The following is a 19,334-nucleotide window of genomic DNA, read 5'->3' as shown; positions in this document are numbered from 1 at the left end:
CTGAGGGACACCATGTGTGCAGGAGCTGGGGTGAAAGGGAGATGGCCTGTGTGGTTGCCAGACTGTTTACTCACCGAGATGTTGAGCAAGTGAAATACTGAGAATTATGACAGCCGAATTTCTCACTGTTGAAGGAGGGAGATTTACATGTAGAAAGCTAGAATAATCCCAGTGGAGTTGGTTTGGAATTAGGGGACTTCAGTGTGAACTCATGACCTTTCATATATATACAGAATGAGGGATATAGAAATGGAGAGTCTACATCAGAATACTGTCCACTGATAGGGCCTAGAAGCAATAATACCCTAGTAATAAAGAGTATACATATAGTGTCCAGACCTTGATTTCCAAATGCCATTCTCCACTAAAAGGAACCGGAGCTATCTAGACAAATGACTTATTCCAGGCTGGGATGAAACTTGAATAATCTTGTATCAGAAAATATGGAAGCGCTAAAAGAATGCTATTAACATGTCAAAAGGACATAGGATCGGGACGCCTGGGTGGCTCAGTCGGTGAAGCATCTGCCTTTGTTTCAGGTCATGATCCTGGGGTCCTGGGACTGAGTCCTGTGTTGGGCTCCCTGCTCAGCGGGGAGCCTGCTTCTCCCTCTCCCTCTGCCTCCTGCTCCCCCTGCTTGTACTCTATCAAATAAATAAAATCTTTAAAACAACAACAAACAATAAAACACCAAACTAAATAATAGCAATAATGGATTATAATCCATAGAATAAAATATGAATCCATGTGTAGTCCATACTAATATATCTATACTGAATGAGTGAATTAGTAATTAAATAAATGGGGGAGAAGGGAAAGTTCTACCTTACAGTAGAAATGTAAGAGAATGATGGAATTATAAAATCACCATTTGGCAGTTAGAGTAGGAATAAGTGATTCAGACAGAAATCATCAACAAAGGCTGCCACTGGATGAGGCAAGTTTCATGAGGAACAGGATATTTATACAGTCTCAAAGTAGCTCTCTGCAAAATACTAACTCTGCCAAGGAGAAACCTGGTAGACACCATTTTAACCAACTTAAGCTCACCTGATTATAATAAAAAAGGTGGACAAACCAAGGGCTGGCAAGGACACGGAGAAATCAGAACGCTTATACACTGCTGCTCAGAATGTAAAATGGAGCAGCCACTTGGACAACAGGCGGCGGTCTCCAAATGTTAAACATGATTACCATATCCTTGCAACTTTCCTCAAGTGCGAAATGATTTCAAGGTGAAAAGTAAATTAGGGGCGCCTGGGTGGCTCAGTCGGTTAAGCGTCTGCCTTGACCTCGGGTCATGATCTAGGGATCCTGGGATCAAATTCTGCATCGGGCTCCTTGCTCAGAAGGGAGTCTGCTTCTCTCTCCCTCTGCCCCTCGCCCTGCTCATGCTCCCTCTCCAGCTCACTCTCTCTCAAATAAAAAAATAAAATCTTAAAAGAAAAGTAAATTAATAAAAATATAAAATATATCCACAGAGATGTGTTCAAGAAAAAGGATCCTAAGGGCGCCTGGGTGGCGCAGTCGTTAAGCATCTGCCTTCGGCTCAGGGCATGATCCCAGCGTTCTGGGATCGAGCCCCACATCTGGCTTCTCTGCTGGGAGCCTGCTTCTTCCTCTCTCACTCCCCCTGCTTGTGTTCCCTCTCTCACTGGCTGTCTCTGTCAAATAAATAAAAAAATATTTAAAAAAAAAAAAGAAAAGAAAAAGGACCTTTACTCTGCAAGACTATTGTGAGGACTGTGCCTGGCACCGAGGATATACTCACTGGCAGATGCCACTCACTGCCAGCTTTCCAGATCTGAGAAATAGAGGCACTTCTCACAAGAAGTCACAAGGGGGCGTCCGAAAGCCAAGAAACAAAGTCCGGCTTGCCTGGGCCTATACCGCTGCAGATGGGGGTTGTCTACCCTTCCTTACCCAGAATGCACTCCTCAACCCAAAAGGAAAAAAAAGCTTTGTCGCTGACACTGGGGAGGTTCCACTCACAGAGGACAAGACTTTGGGGTACTTGAGAGCTAGCCTCCGTCCTTCTGTTTGGATCTGGATTTCAGGGCAGCTGTCAAGGGTCACTGCATCCATTACAACCAGGCTATCAACTCTGGAGACCTATGAAAAGGGACTTATGGATGTGATGATGGTGAAGAGCGAGGCCTGGAATAGGATCTCACAGACGTACCTGCTGTGTGAACTCAGCCATATCCTCCATCCTGTCTTCTTCATCTGACTTCTTAGAGGTTCCCTCCAACCTCCTCGGATCCAATGTTTCTGAGCTCTGGAATATGTCCCTTTGGGTCTACCTGACCATATCACAAATCACTCCTTAAATGGAACTGCTCTAGTCCCAGAGGTCTCGTGACCATGTGGCAGAGTAGAAGGCACAGGTCTTGGAGACAGACTAAGCAAGGTCCAAATCAAGGGTCTGGTACTTAATTTCTCGAGGCCCAGTTTCCTTATCTATAAAACAAAATAATGCCATTTCCTTTTTAAGAGTGTTGTTGGGATTAAATATATAAATATAGTCCCTAGTATAGCGTAGATGCCCAGTAATATTCAATGACTAACAGTATTTTATTTTCACAATTTAGGCAATATACAACAGGTAAAAAAAAAAAAAATGGATTTAAAGTTAAGATAAACTGCGTTAAAGTTCCTGTTCCCTGTGACCCTTGGCCAATCAATCCATCTGAGTCTCACTACCTGCATGTCATAGTGACGTTATAAACATTACATAAGAACATACCTTTAAGAATGCTGTGAACCATACTGTTACCCCAGCCAGAAATTGGCTTCTTCCCTTAAATAAATCCAGACCTTAGCCTACATTGCTCAGTTCAAGTGTTGTATCCTCCAACTAACCTTTTCTCTAGTAATCCCTAAAATGTAAAACTCTGGAAAGTGTTAAAAAGAATGATGAAGGTCTAAATGTACCGAGAAAGAAAGAACTCAGAGATTCTAAGTGAAAATAAAACACGGAATACATGCATTATAACTCCCTTTCTATATTTAGGGGAAAAAAGAGTGACCATGTTAAAACCCTTGCTTAAAACTCTTCCGTGGGTTTCTTACCAACCAAATGAAATTCAAGCTCCTACCTGGCACTCAATCCCCTTCACTATTTGGGCCCTGCCAACCTCTCCAGCCTCATCTTCTACAGACCAGCCTCACCATCCAAAGAGCGCTGGGTTCCAGCTATTACTCAAGGGCCCTTTACTATCTCTTCCTCTAGGTCTCAAACTTAAGCATGCACCAGAATCACCTGACTGGCTCTACCCACAGAATTTCTGATTTAAGGCTGAGGTGGGGCCTAGGAATTTCTAGTTCTAACAAGTTCCCAGGTGATACTGATACGGCCGTTAAGGGACCACGCTCGGAGGGCCACAGCCTTTATAATGATAGGATTCAACTTCATCCCCTGTACATGGACCGATCAACCATATCAGTTTGCCTAGGACTGAAAGTCTCATGTAGCAGAAAATCCCTCAGTCCAAGGAAAACTGAGACAGTTGGCTTCCCTACCTGTGTAAGAATCTTTCCCAGGTTGCTGCTTAAGGGACAGTTACTGCTAACTAGCAGTCTTTCTCTATGGCCAGGCCAAAAGAAAGGGCCTGAGAAAGGAGTTCCATCAACCTGAATGGCTTTTTGCTGGAGTAAGAATATTTAACTAACTTTTTCAAAGTCAGACTCCTCCAAACACATTCTCTTTATTTCCTTCAGAGCACAGGCTTTAGTCCTCTGGTCCTTGTAAACATTTAACACAATGGTGTGAGATCAAACTAAGCATCCATATCCTTGCCCTGTGCTGCTGGGGTGAGTGTATATAGGGAGCACATGTGAGCTTCTTATTCCGTTCACAGCAGGTCTTGTCATGGAATGATACTTCCACATGGGCCAATGCAGCTGATTTTCTGTGACTTCCAAAGGGTGCCCAAAACAATAAAGGGCCATGGTCCTTGAAAAGGACTGATGATTATTTGGCTCTTTGTCGATTAGGGACAATCTTTTTTCATTAACTGGGAATCCTCTTCCAAGGAGTCAGAGATCAGAGAGCTGATAGCGTCGCACAAGACCATCTCGACAGCATGTGTAGATCTGCTTCTCCCATGTGGCTACCTGCAACACAAGAGTTTCCAGCTCAGAGGAAGCCTGGGAGTCTTCCATTTCAAAAAGATAGAGCCACTGATCTCCATTAGTACAAGTGAGTCTAAGAAGGTCTACTGACTCCAAAGACAAGAGAAGAATTAGATCCATGATAGGGATTTTAAAAATAGCTGGCTAGGGGCGCCTGGGTGGCACAGCGGTTAAAGCGTCTGCCTTCGGCTCAGGGCGTGATCCCGGCGTTGCGGGATCGAACCCCACATCAGGCTCCTCTGCTGTGAGCCTGCTTCCTCCTCTCCCACTCCCCCTGCTGTGTTCCCTCTCTCACTGGCTGTCTCTATCTCTGTCAAATAAATAAATAAAATCTTTAAAAAAAAAAAAAATAGCTGGCTAGTATCCAGGGCACTTATGACTACAGGACAGAGAAACAAATTAGCCAAGTAGAGAGCAAACCCACTAGCATGATGCATAGTTGAGGGCAGAGGGTCTGGACCTGGGAAAGGAGATGATCCATAGATGGGCCAGCGTATCCCTGAACCTTGTAAAATTATATTCAAAGAAGTTCTCAAAATGCGCCTGTCTGAGACAGCAGCTGCACGGAGGAGCGAGGCACTGGCTGGGGCTGGAGCGGTGGCTGCAGCAGCTGAGGTGAGTGCCACTCCGGCCACCAGGCTTCCAGTGCGGAGACTCTGCCGCCATTGCCACCATGCTTGGTGAACGCATGGTGCCAGGAGGCTGCCAGCACCACGACGGTCCAATGCGGTATCACCTCCTCCACGACTTCTGGAGTTTCTCAACCAATCTTCGGGGTGGGGGCAGCTGGCACCCTGGCATTTTAGGCTATGTGGGAGCGCATGACTTCATCACTTATGATAGTACCACCACTTCTCTGAAGATGTGCACCCTCTCGTTCCTGCCATAACAATCGTCGCTGTGGAGCCCCACTTTTCATTTCTGGGCTGACTGGCGACTGTGACGCAATCAGGGAAAGCTGCTGCAGACTTGCCACTTTTGCCATCATCCTACTCCTGGTTTTTGTCACAGAAGCTGTTGTTGTGGTTTGGGGATACGTTTACAGAGCAAAGGTGGAAAATGGAGGTTGCAGCATTCAGAAAGTGTGTAAGACCTACAGTGGAACCAACCCTACAACGGAACCAACCAGTCAGACTGGAAAAATAGGGACTGGTTCAAAGAAACCAAAAACCACAGTGTCCCTCTCAGCTGCAGCAGAGAGACAGCCAGCAGCTCTACTGCTAGGTTGGCCCACTCCTCTGACCTCCATACTGAGGGACGTGATACTCTTGGTGTGAAGAAGCTATAAGAAAATCACGGCACGTGTTATCTGGGCAGTGCTGGCACGTGCAGCTCTTCAGCTGCTAGACATGCTCCGTGCACGCATCGTATTGTGCACGAGTAGAGATCCTGCTTATGAGCTCCTCACCACTGGTGGAACCCATGCAGAGTAGAAAAGGCAAGTCTCAGGTTTTTAGTCTTACTCTGATTTGGAAGGTGAATCAAGCAGGTTTACTTTTAGTAGTTAAACCACATTTAGTTAAAACCACACATTACACAGGTGTTGGACAGAGCAGCTTGGCTCTGCATGCACCCGCCCTGTGATTTTCTTTTCTCTTGTTCTGACTCTCCACGTCTCTAAGTTGTAGGTACGACAGTGACTGTTCTCATTTCGGAACCATCTGTGAGTTGCACAGTGTGGGAGAATGAGAGGAGGACCCGGGCCTGCTTCCGTTACCTCCACGCAGTAATAGGACTGCTGCCAAAGTATCACTGGTCTTTTCAGTCTTCACAACGGAGAACTCTTGGCCAAGGGATTTTGGGGAAAGAAGGAGGAAGCTGCCAACTAAGGTTAAAGTTAATACCAGATGGTACCCCTTATCAGTGTCCTTTTAAAAAACATACATTGTAGTTCAATAACATAGCACTGTACCAAAGGACCAAAACAGATTTTAGAATTTAGAACCATACAGTGTACTCTGGTTCATCTTCAAAATCAGACTGATCTTTGAAACTAGAGGTTTTTGATCAGAACTGGCTTTATAGGAGCATAACATATGCGCTACTCTTTCAAAACAATTTGTGTGTATGTGTGTGTGTTGTTACGTGATTGAGCCCACTCATCATAAATCTGAACTCATTAGGATTAATGTACCCATACAGACTAGTAAAATGGTATGTAGATGAGATCTCGGTTGTAAACAGAAAAACCTACTTCAATAAGGTCTGTATCATCCCTCAAAAAAAGAAAGAAAGAAAGAAAGAAAAGAAAAAGCCCGAGACTCAAAGGTTAAGAACCACTAATTTAGTGGAGGAAGCATGAATTCTGGAGGTAACTTAAACTCAGGTTTGCTAATGTGTAGCTACATGACTTATGGCAACTTTCTCAACCACTCTGGACTCCAGTTTCCTCACTTATAAAATGAAAATGGTATGCTAATTCACAATATAGAACACTACAAAGGAAATCTAAAAAATGAAGTGGATCTATATGCATTTATCTGAAAAGAGCTCCTAAGATCTTAATAAAAAAAGTCATAGACTATAGAATGATTTCAGTTATGCACAAACTAAAGATAAAACTATATTATTTACATAAATACAGAAACGCAAAGATGTAAGTACAAATTCTCCAAAAAACAGTCTTGAAAGATATAGGCTGAACTGTTACTGCTAGTTACTTCTGGAAAGAAGAGTGGAACTACTAAAGGTCTTAAAGGGGACTTTACAGTCTGTATAATTTTGTATTGTTTGAATTGTTATAGGTATGTATTAACTGTATAACTTCTAAAAAATTATAAAAACAATAGAAACAATAATACCTATTCCTCAAGAATAGTAACAATAAAATAAGATGATACATGTAAAACATCCAGCACCATGTCTAGTCGATAAATATTATTTCCCCTTTTGTTTTTCTCTTTCTAACCAAATGAGATAACAAGTCTTCAACTTTAAATAATAATAATGATGATAGCTAATATTTATAGAAGATTTAAAATTTACAACTATTTTTCATATACATTATCTTATTAATACTTTCATTTTACAGAAGAATTGACAGACTGGGGAGGTGAAGTGATTTTTCAAGTTTCTAGAGCTAATAAGTGGTGAAATCACTTCTGACTCAAAATTCTCACTTTCTTTTATTTCATCCGTAAGTATTTTATCATCCAGAATGCCCACAAAGTAGCTGGATTCAGTCCTCTCAAAAGCTCTAGATCCTAGGTAAGAATCACCCAAGCACGTCTCAGGCCTGTACCTTGAACACAGGGTCACAGTCAGCCCCAGTGAGTTCAATGAGATAGTCTAGGTCTTGCTGGACAATGAAACAGCTTCCATCACCTAAAAGGCAAAAAGAAACATTTAGATAACTAAAGAAAAAGCTGTGCGCAAAGGAGCTTTAAAAAAAAAATCAGTATTTTAGTTTATTTCTGTACATCACGAGCCTGAAGAAGATCATCCCAAGACCCAGAATGGCAAACAGGTCTCATTATGTGGGTCAAATATGAGGACCTACAGTGGCTGCCTGGAATGCTGGGTTAGAGGATTTGAAGGACAAGTGCAAGCTCAGTGAGAAGGGCTGTCTTTGATTAGCAATTCCTGCCAAGGGCACAGAGCAAGCAACTGCAGGCTTATGCATCTGATTGCAAACTTACCCTGGACAATGATTTTTTTTTTTTTTAAGGTTCTACCTATTTATTTAACAGAGAGACAGACAGCCAGCGAGAGAGGGACCACGGGCAGGGCGAGTGGGAGAGGAAGAAGCAGGCTCCCAGCGGAGGAGTCTGTTGTGGGCCTTGATCCCAGAACGCCAGGATCACGCCCTGAGCCGAAGGCAGACGCTCAACGACTGAGCCACCCAGGCGCCCCGGGACAATGATTTTTAACAGGGAATTGTCTATATAAATGTTTTAATGTGCTCCCAAATTATTCAATCAATAAACTTGACCAGATATACAAGGCAAAGGAGCAAAGTTGTTATATCAAGAAAATAAAAGTATATTTATTCTTAAACTTAATTTTCTCAAAAGAGCATGGACAAATAAGACGGGATGATCTATAAACTGCTGAATAAGGTAAATTTTTTGGTTATTGTTTTACTTAATATAAAATTAGTATATGCTAATTGAAGAAAACTTAAAAACAAACAGAAGTAAATAAAATCACTCATAATCTACAACTCAAAGATAACATTAACATTTTAATATTTTTCCAACTTTTTTATGCAAATTTTTATTTTACATGGTTGAGAACATACTGCATAAAAGAATATCTTTTGCATAAAGTTATTCTGCATCAACATTGTGACTTTTAAAAAAATTTAATCTTTTCAAGCTTTTTAAAATTTGAAAAACTGCTGTCCAAAACAACTGTTAATTAATTTTATTTTAATTTATCTGTTAATCAACCTATATCCCAACTAGCAGCATACAGGAAGACCATATCCTTTCTTGTATTATTAAAAAATCATCTTTTTTGAATGTAAATTTTATTAAGTAATCTCTACATCGGTGCAACATGGGGCTCAAACTCACAACCCAAGATCAAGAGTTGTATGCTCTACCAACTGAGCCAGCCAGACACCCCAAAAAATCATCTTTTCAATAAAAGAATTATTATTTTTTAGAGATACTTATATAAATATTGACAGGTGAAATAATACAATGTCTGTGATATGTTTCAAAATACTATAATGGTTGGGGATTGTAAGGGAATGTGTAAAACAATATGAAACAGGATTAGCCATAAATTGGTAAGAGTTGAAACCAGATGATGGGTATATCAAGTTCATTATGCTATTCTCTCTACCTCTGTATCTCTTTGACAATTTCCATAATAAAAAGTTTCAAAATTGTTTAATCTGACAATTTCAATCTCCTCTCTAGTGAAAGAGTCCCGAAGGACCTCAAAGATCATCTATATTCAACTTCTAAACTGGTACAGAATTCCCGTCACAACACCTTGCAGAGTAGCCAACCAGCCTATGCTTCTCCAATCCCCAGAGTCAGTGGTGCTTTCTACAATGCCAGCTTCTCTCTTACGAAATAGAACGTTTTCCTTATATTCAACTGAAATGTGGCTCCTGGTAACTTTCTTTTCTTGGTCTTAGTTTCGTCCTCTGAAAACAGTTATATTAAGATGAATAAGGCACAGTCACTACTTTCAAGGAGCCCGGAGTAGAGGGAGATACAGACAATCACGGTGTAGGGTGATAAACACAGTATGATAAATACAATATGCCAAAGAATCATGGAGGACCATGCCCCTGGCCCCGCCATAAATCATGCATTTATTTTATTTTTTTTTAAGATTTTATTTATTTATTTGACAGAGAGAGAAAGAGCGAGAGAGGAACACAAGCAGGGGGAGTGGGAGAGGGAGAAGCAGGCCCCCTGCCAAGCAGGGAGCCCAACACAGGGCTCAATACCAGGACCCTGGGATCATGACCTGAGCCAAAGGCAGACGCTTAACAACTGAGCCATCCAGGAGCCCCATAGATCATGCATTTAAACCTATGTTTATTTATTTATTTTTTAGAGAGAGAGAGAGGGCATGAATGGGGGAGTGGGGTGGGGGGGAAGGGGTAGAGGGAAAATCTTTTTTTTTTTTTTTAAAGGAGAGAGAGAGGAGGGATGGAGGGAGACAGAATCTCAAACAGGCTCCACGCCCAGCATGGAGTCCAACATGGGGCTCCTTCTCACAACCCCAAGATCATGACCTGAGCCAAAATCAAGAGTCAGACACTCAACTAACTGAGCCACCCATGCGTCCCACAAGACAGAATCTTAAGTAGGCTCCACACACCGTGCAGCCTGATGCGGGGCTCAATCTCATGACCCTAAGGATCATGACCCGAGCAGAAATCAAGAGTCAGATGCTTAATGGACTGAGCCACCCAGGCGCCCCAAACCTATGTTTTTTTTGTTTTTTTGTTTTTAAAGATTTTATTTATTTATTTGACACAGAGACAGCCAGAGAGAGATGGAACACAAGCAGGTGGAGTGGGAGAGGGAGAAGCAGGCCTCCAGCAGAAGAGCCTGATGCGGGGCTCAATCCCATAACGCCGGGATCACGCCCTGAGCGAAAGGCAGACGCTTGACTGAGCCACCCAGGCGCCCCCCCAAACCTATGTTTAAATGAACTACAGGAAGCCATCTCTCTCAAGGGGCCCCTGGACCCACCTTGGCTAGCAATGAACCCATCTCTGAAATTCAGCAGGGACAGAACTGGTGCTCCGGATCTGTGGATGACTTGTACTGGAGCCCTGGAATTCAAAGAAAAAGGGCAATTGTACTTTTTTTTCTTCAAAAGCAACACTTAACTATATTCAACATACAGTACTAACCACACAAAAGCAAACAGGACAAATGAAGACAGAGATTAAACATTCATACAGTTTCTTTCCTGGCAAGCTCCTTAAATGGTAGATCAAGGTAATCCACTCAAAACCACCTTGGAGTGAATCTAAACATGTCTCTAACTAACAGGTCATTGAGCTGAATGAACCAAGTCACCACCAATAACTCCAGTTTTTAGGGGAGGCCTGACATGAGTTTAAGATAACAATGTTAACAATATGTTAATTGTTTTGCTTACAGACAGAATTAAGACAGTTGTGAGAGATTAAAAAAAAAAGATAGTTGTGAGATATTACAAATGTCAGGACTCTTTGAAATGAAAGAGAAAGGTGAGAATCAATTTAATATATATGTAAAGCTGATTTTCTTTCTTTCCTTCTTTTAATCTTAAGTAGGCTCCACACCCAATGTGGGGCTCAAACTCATGACCTTGAGATCAAGAGTCACACACACTACCAACTGAGCCAGCCAGGCGCCCCTGTAAGGCTGATTTTCTAATAGTGATAAGAGATTCCCTACTCCACAGAGGCAAAAACAAGAACAAAAGTAATTTAAATATGGAAGAAAAGGTCTAAGCTAGTCACCTTTCACTGGAATTTCTTTACTGCTCTTGGAATAAAATCCAGACTCCTTCAGATGGTATGCAAGTTCTTTCTAAACAAACTCCTGCTTTCCCATCTGGCATCACTTCTCACTGCTACCCTGTCTGCAGGGTATATATTTGTCGTATTAAACTACTCAGGGATCCCTGAAAGTGCCATACTTCACACATCTTCATGCTTCTCTATACTCTTCTACCTAGGGCAGACCCCTCTCTTCATTTGGTAACTTCCTACTGGACAAGATCCAATTAAAGCTTCATTTCCTTGGAGAAGCAGTCCCACCTTCTTCTTTCTCCTTCTCAGTACTTTTTCAAATTCCTGTGTAGAGCCCTGTCAGCCCACTGATCACACTGTATCACTGACATCTTTACTGTTAGACTCCAAATGCCTCAAAGGCAGAATCTGTATCTTTTATTTCTGTTTTTCAGTGCCCTGCACAATGTTTGGTCCCCACAAAAGCCGTTCAATAAATATCAGCTGAACAAAAGGAAGGAAATGGAAGGAGGAAGGGACAGAATTGGAGAAACAGTTAAATCCTGGGATGGGGAGGTTGCGTGATTCTCTCTGGGTATCTTTAAGACCAGAATAAAGCCTGTTTCAGATAGATTCTGATCAAAGCCAAACCAAGAAACACAGCTGGCTTACCTGAACTAAAAACGATCAATCTTAGGCCAGCCCAGATTTGATACCACTGAGAAATTACTGAGCTCCTCAAAATTAAAAGTTCTATACAATCATTTTAAGCGAAATGTTAGTTCATTATTTAAGCTTAGATTCCAAAGTCATCACTACAATAGGACAATCATGACAGCATGAATCAAATTACCTTTTAATATGATTCCAGGAATACTAAGAACAATCAGACAACTCACACCGGAGAACCTTTATAAATGCAAAAATATACCCTTGATTCAACAGTCGTCTACACGCTATGCTAAATCACTGTTAAAGCTAATAAAATTTCCACTCTGTAGCAGACCTGCATCATGCAAATGAAGGGTGACTCACCTTGGACTCCTCACGTCCAGCTGGTAAATGTTTCCATCCTGTGTCCCAGCCAACAGCAAGAAGCCAGAGAGAAAAGTGCAGCAGTTGAAGGCATCTGAGCCAACAAAGAGGAACACCTGGGAACAAGCAGGAGCCAAAACTGCTGCTTGAAGATTAGTTTGTTCTCAGAAATAAACAGGCACCGAAAAAAAAAGAAAACTTCCCTATTTTTAGAGACATTTTCTTTCTTCTGTCTTTAAGCACTCTGCAACTAAACAAAGTACTCGGCAACGACCGAGGAGGAACCCCCACCAGGATTTTGGGGACCTGAGGCTCGCACGAACTTCAGCAGTGTATGTAATACCAGCCCAGAGGCAGCAGTTTTCAGACTGCTGCCCCTCAACACACTGACTCATAGGACCCTCAGTACCCAACATCTTTCTTCTCCCGCTTCTCTTTACAACCCTCCATTTGAGAAACACCTGCAATTCACACACTTAAATTTGGCTTCATGTCGCTTCTGACAACCTTTTGAAGGGAGACTCAATGTCGGAAAAGAAACAAGCTCAAATAAAGTGGCAATTTAAAGAATTATAATTCTCCCCACGTGCCTGAAAAAAAAGGAATTATCAGATTTTTATTTGTTCTCTACTATTAGCTCAATCTGATCATTTCTACCTCAAATGTCCTAAAAAGGAAAGAAAAAAACCCAAACCTGGCCAAACAAACAAAACCTGTGATTTCCCTTTGGGAGGAAAAGCAGTGCAGAGGCACTACGATCAGAAAGAGTGATGGAAACATCACTAGAACAATGAAGTTAACAAGGAGAAATGAACTGTGGCCAACCCAAATCATTAAAGTTGTCTGGGTGAGGTTGACAGGAGCTGGAAAGAAATTTTAAAAATCAAATCCCAGGGAACTCCAGGCTTAATGAAGAGTACAGTGTGCCCAGCAAATCCTCAGAGGCTGACAGAAGAAAATTCAACTACTTCTTCCATAAAAGACATTCTGGTCACTAACTGATCAAGAGCCCCAAATGCATGAGTCCTTGACTCAGAACTCCTTCACGTTACCTTGGATATGGAAGGGAAACTACACCCCAACATTTTATACACAGCACACTAAAGCCCAGAGAGAAAGTGACTTAACAAAGGTCACAAAGCAGTAGCGCATTTAATCCTCATCATATAACCCTACAAGGTGAGTACTACTATGCCCAGGTTAGTGATGAGGAAACTGAGGCTCAGAATGGTTACATAACCTATTAAATGTCACAGCCATTGTGGAAGAGCGAGGACGTGAATGTTGCCCTTACTCCAAATTCCATGCTCTTAATCACTACCCTCTATTGCCCCTTACTCCTGCAGCTTTCTCAAAAGCTGAACACAAGGAGCAAGCGGAAATGTTTCCAAAACCGCTTTCCAAAAATCAGAGTGATCCAAGATGCCCCAGAGTTCCAGTCTTAGAGGAACCACTTGCCGGCTGCCTGCTCTGCAGTCCCAAGCACTGAAGTTTCTTATCTTCCCGTGCCAACAGCAGCATCTTCGACTCTGTTCCAACCTCCCGTTCACCTGCACGACAGATAAACCATGTCAACAATGGGCTGGGCCGATCAGCTGGCAGTGCCAGAAAGCACAGATCCCAATGACTGTTTATTACTGTTAGTGATTAAACTTTTATTATGTTCTATATCTTGACTGCTTGTATTGTTTATATGACTGTACACATTTGTCAAAACTCACGGAACTGATCATTTAAAAGGGTGATTTTTGGGGCACCTGGCTGGCTCAGTTGCTAGGGCATGCAACTCTTGATCTCAGGGCTGTAAGTTCAAGCCCCATGTTAAGGGTAAAAGATTACTTAACAAAATAAGTGTTGTATTTTTTAGATTTTATTTATTTATTTGAGAGAGAGAGAGAGAGAGCACACATGGGGAAGGGCAGAGGGAGAGGGAGAAAGAATCTGAAGCAGACTCCACACTGACTGCAGAGCCCAGCGTGGGGCTAGATCCCACGACCTTGAGATCATGACCTGAGCTGAAACCAAGAGTCAGATGGTCAACCGACTGAGCCACCCAGGCACCCCTAAATAAGTTAATTAAAAAAAAAAAAAAAGATAAAACGGGTAACTTTTACTACATGTAAAATACATGCCAATAAACCCAACTTAAGAATATTAAGTCCTTTGCTATGTGAAATGATACCATGTTAGGAGCAGGGGTACGATGTTGAACAAAACAGTCTCTGCCCTCAAGGCTCTTATGGTCTGGAGTAAATGAAATTTATTCATTCACTAAACAAATCTTTAATGAGGGTCTACTATATATTGGACACTACTCTAGGTACTAAGGAAACAGTCATATACAAACAGACAAGGTCCTTACTCTCAAGAATTCTAGTGGAAATAGGAAATAGTGGAATAGGTAAATAAACAAATAGGATATTCTCAGATAGTGATGAATTCCACAAAGGAAATAGAACAGGAAAATCTAATCAATAGTGAGTAGATGGTGGAAGGTTGAGGAAAGGCAATTTTAAATTTAAACTTCAACTGTAAAAAAAACTCCATGGACAGGCACCTGGGTGGTACAGTCAGTTAAGCATCTGACTCTTGGTTTCAGCTTAGGTGGTGATCTCAGGGTCATGAGATTGTGCCCCAAGTCAGCTCTGCACTCAACATGTAGTCTGCTTAAGATTCTCTCTCTCTCTTCCCGCCCCACCCTGCCCAGCCTCTCTAAAATAAATAAATAAATCTTTTAAAAAACCCCATGGAGGCCACCTTTCAACTGAGACCTGAATGGTAACCAGAAACTAGTCATGCAAAAAGCTTTGCAAAGTATGGGCAGTATGACAGGAGGCTGGAAAGGAATGTGGAGGTCAGAGAGTGTGTTTGTGATAAGCCAAGTGAAGGGGATAGGATTTTAATATATGTATAAAAGGAGGTCACTGGAGGAAAGTAGGGACAAAGGAGAGCAACAAGACTTGATTTGTGTTTTTTTAAATGAGCACAAATAGTTGCTGAGGAGAATGGATTATAGGAGCTAATACAGGGGCACCTGGGTCGCTCAGTCAGTTAAGCATCTGCCTTCGGCTTGGGTCATGATCTCGGGGTCCTGGGATCAGGCCCCAAGTCAGGCTCTCCGCTCAGCAGGAAGTCTGCTTCTCCCCCTCACTCTATGTTCTCTCTCTCTCAAATAAATAAATAAAATCTTTAAAAAAATTTTTTTCATTTAAATTATTTCTTTTAATTTTTTTTTAAAGATTTTATTTTTATTTATTTGAAGAGAGAGAGACAGCCTTCGAGAGATGGAACACAAGCAGGGGGATGGGAGAGGAAGAAGCAGGCTCCTAGCGGAGGAGCCCAACATGGGGCTCGATCCCATAATGCCGGGATCACGCCTGCGCCACCCAGGCGCCCCTCATTTAAATTACTTTAAATCGGGATGCCTGGGTGGCTCAGTTGGTTGAGTGTCTGCCTTCAGCTCCGGTCGTGATCCCAGGGTCCGGGGATCGAGCCCCGCATGGGGCTCCTTGCTCAGCAGGAAGCCTGCTTCTCCCTCTGCCTGCTGATCCCCCTGCTTGTGCTCTCTCTCTGACAAATAAATACAATCTTTTAAAAAAATTACTTTAAATCAACAAATTTTAAAAATCTTAACCTTATTTTAAGTAATATTCGTGGATAAATATCTTAGGTTTGAAGTAAAATGTGTGTGTATTAAATATATAACTATTAAAGATGTGTACTGCCTGAAATAATCTTGTTTATCACTAATGGCACGTGTCACACTTTGGAAAAAAGACTCATCCTATTAATTCCAAAGAGACTTCAGGGAACATCTGGTGGTCCCGCAGTAGTTTTAGTTCTTGGACCACAGTACATCTACATGGGAAGTTCAAGACAGGAGAGTATCTACAGTGTGCCCAAAGTGAAGGGCAAAATTAACCCAAATCAGTTGAAAACATATGTCCACATAAAAACATGCACACAGATATTTATAGGAGCTTTGTTCATATTTGCCGAAACTTGGAAGCAACCAAGATGTCCTTTAGTAGGTGAATGGAGAAATAAACTGAGGTACATCCAGACGATGGAATATTATTCAGTGCTAAAAAGCCATAAAAAGATATGGAGGAACCTTAAGTGTTTATTACTAAATGAAAGAAACCAATCTGAAAAGACTACTACATAGTTTATGATTCCAACTGTGACATTCTGGAAAAGGCAAAATCATGGACACAGTAAAAATATCAGTGGTTGCCAAGGGTTATAGGAGAGGAAGGGATGAACTGGTGGAACACAAAGGATTTTTCAGGCCGTGAATCTTCTGTACGATACTATAATAGATACGTGTCATTATACATTTGTCCAAATCCATAAAATAGACAACACCAAGAATGAACCTAATATAAATTATTTGAGTGATAATGATATGTCAATGTAGGTTTATCATTTGTAACAAATATACCACTCTGGTGAGGGATGTTGATAAAATGATAATCAGGGAGGATGTCTGGGGCAGAGGGCGTACAAAAACTGTACTTTCTTTTTTTTAGATTATTTATTTATTTATTTGAGAGAGTGTGTGTGTGCAAGTGTGGGCGGGAGGAGGGGAAGGGGGAGAGGGAGACAGAGAATTCTTAAGCAGACTGCACTGAGCGTGGAGCCCGACATGGGGCTCAATCTCATGACCCTGAGATCACAAACCGACCCAAAACTAAGAGGTGGATACTTAACCAACTGAGCCATCCACACACCCCAAAAACTGCACTTTCTGCTCAAATTTGCTAAAATTGCTCTAAAAAATGAAGCGTTTTCTTGAAGATTTTATTTTTAAGTAATCCTTACACCCAATATGGGGCTTGAATCCACAACCCCAATATCAAGAGTCACATATTCCACTGACTGAGCCAGCCAGGTGCCCCCTAAAGATTTTTTTTAAAGATTTTATTTATTCATTTGAGAGAGAGAGAGAGAGACCAAGAGAGCACAAGCAGGGAGAGAGGCAGAGGGAGAGGGAGAAGCAGACTCCCCACTAAGCTGGGAAACTGACGTGGGGCTCGAACTCAGGACCTGGAGATCATGACCAGAGCCGAAGGCAGACACTTAACCATCTGAGCCACCCAGGCGCCCCTGCCCCTAAAGATTTTTTTAAAGTAATCTCTACACCCAACATGGGGCTCAAACTTATAACTCTGAGATCAAGGGTCACATACTCTACCAACTGAGCCAGCCAGGTGCCCCCCACTACTAACTACTCTTTAATCCAACCTCTGACCCAGCCAAACATATCTTTCTACCCAACAGTCAATTTCACCTCCAAACTATTTTAATGTGAACTGCCCCCAGCCTTACCCCCAGCTCCCATTCTCCCATCCTTCCCATTCTTGTCTATTCAACTCAAATTCATCCTCCAAGGTTCAAGTCAACTTCTTTGTGACACCTTTCTCATCTATACTAACCTAAAAATATAAAATACTCTCTTCTTCCAAAAAACTATTTTATTTATATTAAGAATCATTAAGTTGTTTCAGCTAAATTTTTCTTGTTGTTTTATAGGCATCAGTTTCATCTGCTAAACTAGATTGTACTTACTCAAACGTAATTAACAATGACATATACTTCTTTTATAGATTCCAAAGCAAAAGAAACATAGTAGGTATACAATTATGGTGAAAATACAAATACCAGCTAAAAAGCAGGGAAAGATGAGGAAGAAAAGGAGAAGCTAAGGCAAACACTGAAGGTGCCTAAGGAAACAAAACAAGCTCAATATATCATTATCAACTTACTGGGCGTCTGCTCAGGGGAGCCGAGGTTTATGGAGTTGTCAGCAGCTCCCACAGCCACTCCATTGATGGAAGAACCACAGTCTGCAATGACCCCCAGGCAGGCTGAGCGCCCACAGTCCCAAAGTCGTACTGTCCCATCTCGAGAACCAGACACCACATTCCTCCCCCGATCAACAATGGCTGTATCCAGAATACCTAGCAAGAGCAAAAAAAAAAGATCCTAAGATGGAGTGGGTCGTAAAGGAACTACAGGAGCAGAGAAGATGGATCTGCATCAATGACTCCATTGCCTCACAAACATGTACTGGATATGTACTACATGCTGGGCAAGTTCAAGTGCTAGAAAAACAGAAATAGAACAGAGTCCTTGCTTCCCAATGGTTCAAAGACTAGCCCTTAGAGACAGACATGGAAAAGGTTTGGACTTAATTCCTAGTGGAGTGTCCTAGAACAGTGGTTTTCAAGTTTTAATTCTGGCTTTAAGACATGTTTTTTAAATAATAATTAAGAAGACATCTTAGTGCAGTTTGAAAATCACTGTCTTATTGTTTTCACTGAGAACTGAAAGGATTAATCTTCCTGTTTGGCCAAGAGACAGTAGCCCCATTTCTCCCAGGTCCTTCCCCTTATACATGAAAAAAATCTGGACATAAGACAGAAAGTATAAGAAGACTGGAAAGATGGAAAGAAGGTCACCCAGGGATCTGAGGACTTAAGAACAACAGGGTAACAAATTCCCTGGATTTCCTTACTGCTTCCCATACATCCTGGATAGGATACTGCAGAAGTCTCCATCAAGGAATTGATTTTTTTTTAAAAAGTGCACAAATTTAAAAAAACAAAAACAAAACAACCCAACTCCAAGAAATGTCTGTTGCAAAAGACTGGGAAAGGGGTGGCCTAACAGAAAATTTTGGCAATTTACTCAAATAGTAAGAGAAAAACTGCTACTTCCCCTTCCCCAAGGTCAGTGAGGCTAAACAGGGAGTGATCTTCTACCCTACTCCCACTGAAGCAGGAGGCAGCAGTCCAATTCCCTTGACCCTTGACAGTGACCAGGCCCAGCAGGGTACTGCCAGCAGGGGCCAGTGGTGAGCTGAGCCTCTACCCTGACCTGGCAACAAGTGGAAAGAGGAAAAACGAAGTTATGGGAAACAGCACTCTACTTTCCCCCAACCCCCCTCACAATATGGTGGCAACTAGTATGGGTCTCTTCACTCTTAGATAACAAAAATAAAAGAAAGAGGAACCCTACAGGAGCTGGAACCTATGACAAATTACTCTAGAAAGAAGCTATGAAAATAGCAGGCAGCCCTTGAAAGAGAAGCAGCCAGAGCAAAGACCTACCAGAAGCCACAAAGGCTTTAGATATCAAACCAAACTGATAGAGTCCTCAACATAAACCAAGATGAAAAAGCATTTGCCTTCAAGAAAAGATTCAGCTGAATCATATATAAACATCCTAGCCAATGTCTGGGAAA

At 41.9% G+C, this 19,334-nt stretch overlaps 1 protein-coding gene and 1 pseudogene across 5 annotated transcripts in view; one reads left to right on the top strand and one right to left on the bottom strand.

Moving 5' to 3' along the window:
• Positions 1-3,688: 3,688 nt before the first annotated feature.
• Positions 3,689-19,334, bottom strand: part of PAAF1 (proteasomal ATPase associated factor 1) — a 38,634-nt gene continuing 22,988 nt past the window's right edge. For 3 of the 5 annotated variants that reach the window (XM_045816196.2, XM_045816197.2, XM_045816200.2), the window contains 6 exons: positions 17,854-18,048; positions 13,544-13,635; positions 12,086-12,201; positions 10,299-10,381; positions 7,376-7,458; positions 3,689-4,116 (listed from right to left, as the gene is read on the bottom strand). In XM_045816196.2, coding sequence (XP_045672152.1) covers positions 4,039-4,116; positions 7,376-7,458; positions 10,299-10,381; positions 12,086-12,201; positions 13,544-13,635; positions 17,854-18,048 — 647 coding nt within the window. In that variant the 3' untranslated portion in view covers positions 3,689-4,038. Of the gene's footprint in view, positions 4,117-7,375; positions 7,459-10,298; positions 10,382-11,903; positions 11,960-12,085; positions 12,202-13,543; positions 13,636-17,853; positions 18,049-19,334 lie in introns of all 5 variants that reach the window. The other 2 variants (XR_006783106.2, XM_087868156.1) reach the window with 2 other exon arrangements.
• On the top strand, positions 4,808-5,567 carry LOC123804214 (tetraspanin-3 pseudogene; annotated as a pseudogene).

The sequence above is a fragment of the Ursus americanus genome, chromosome 16, assembly GCF_024610735.1.
Source record: "Ursus americanus isolate L20-20 chromosome 16, mUrsAme1.1.p, whole genome shotgun sequence".
Lineage (NCBI taxonomy): Eukaryota > Metazoa > Chordata > Mammalia > Carnivora > Ursidae > Ursus > Ursus americanus.
The sequence above is the reverse complement of the archived record's forward strand: the minus strand, read 5'-3'. Positions and strand labels throughout refer to the sequence as shown.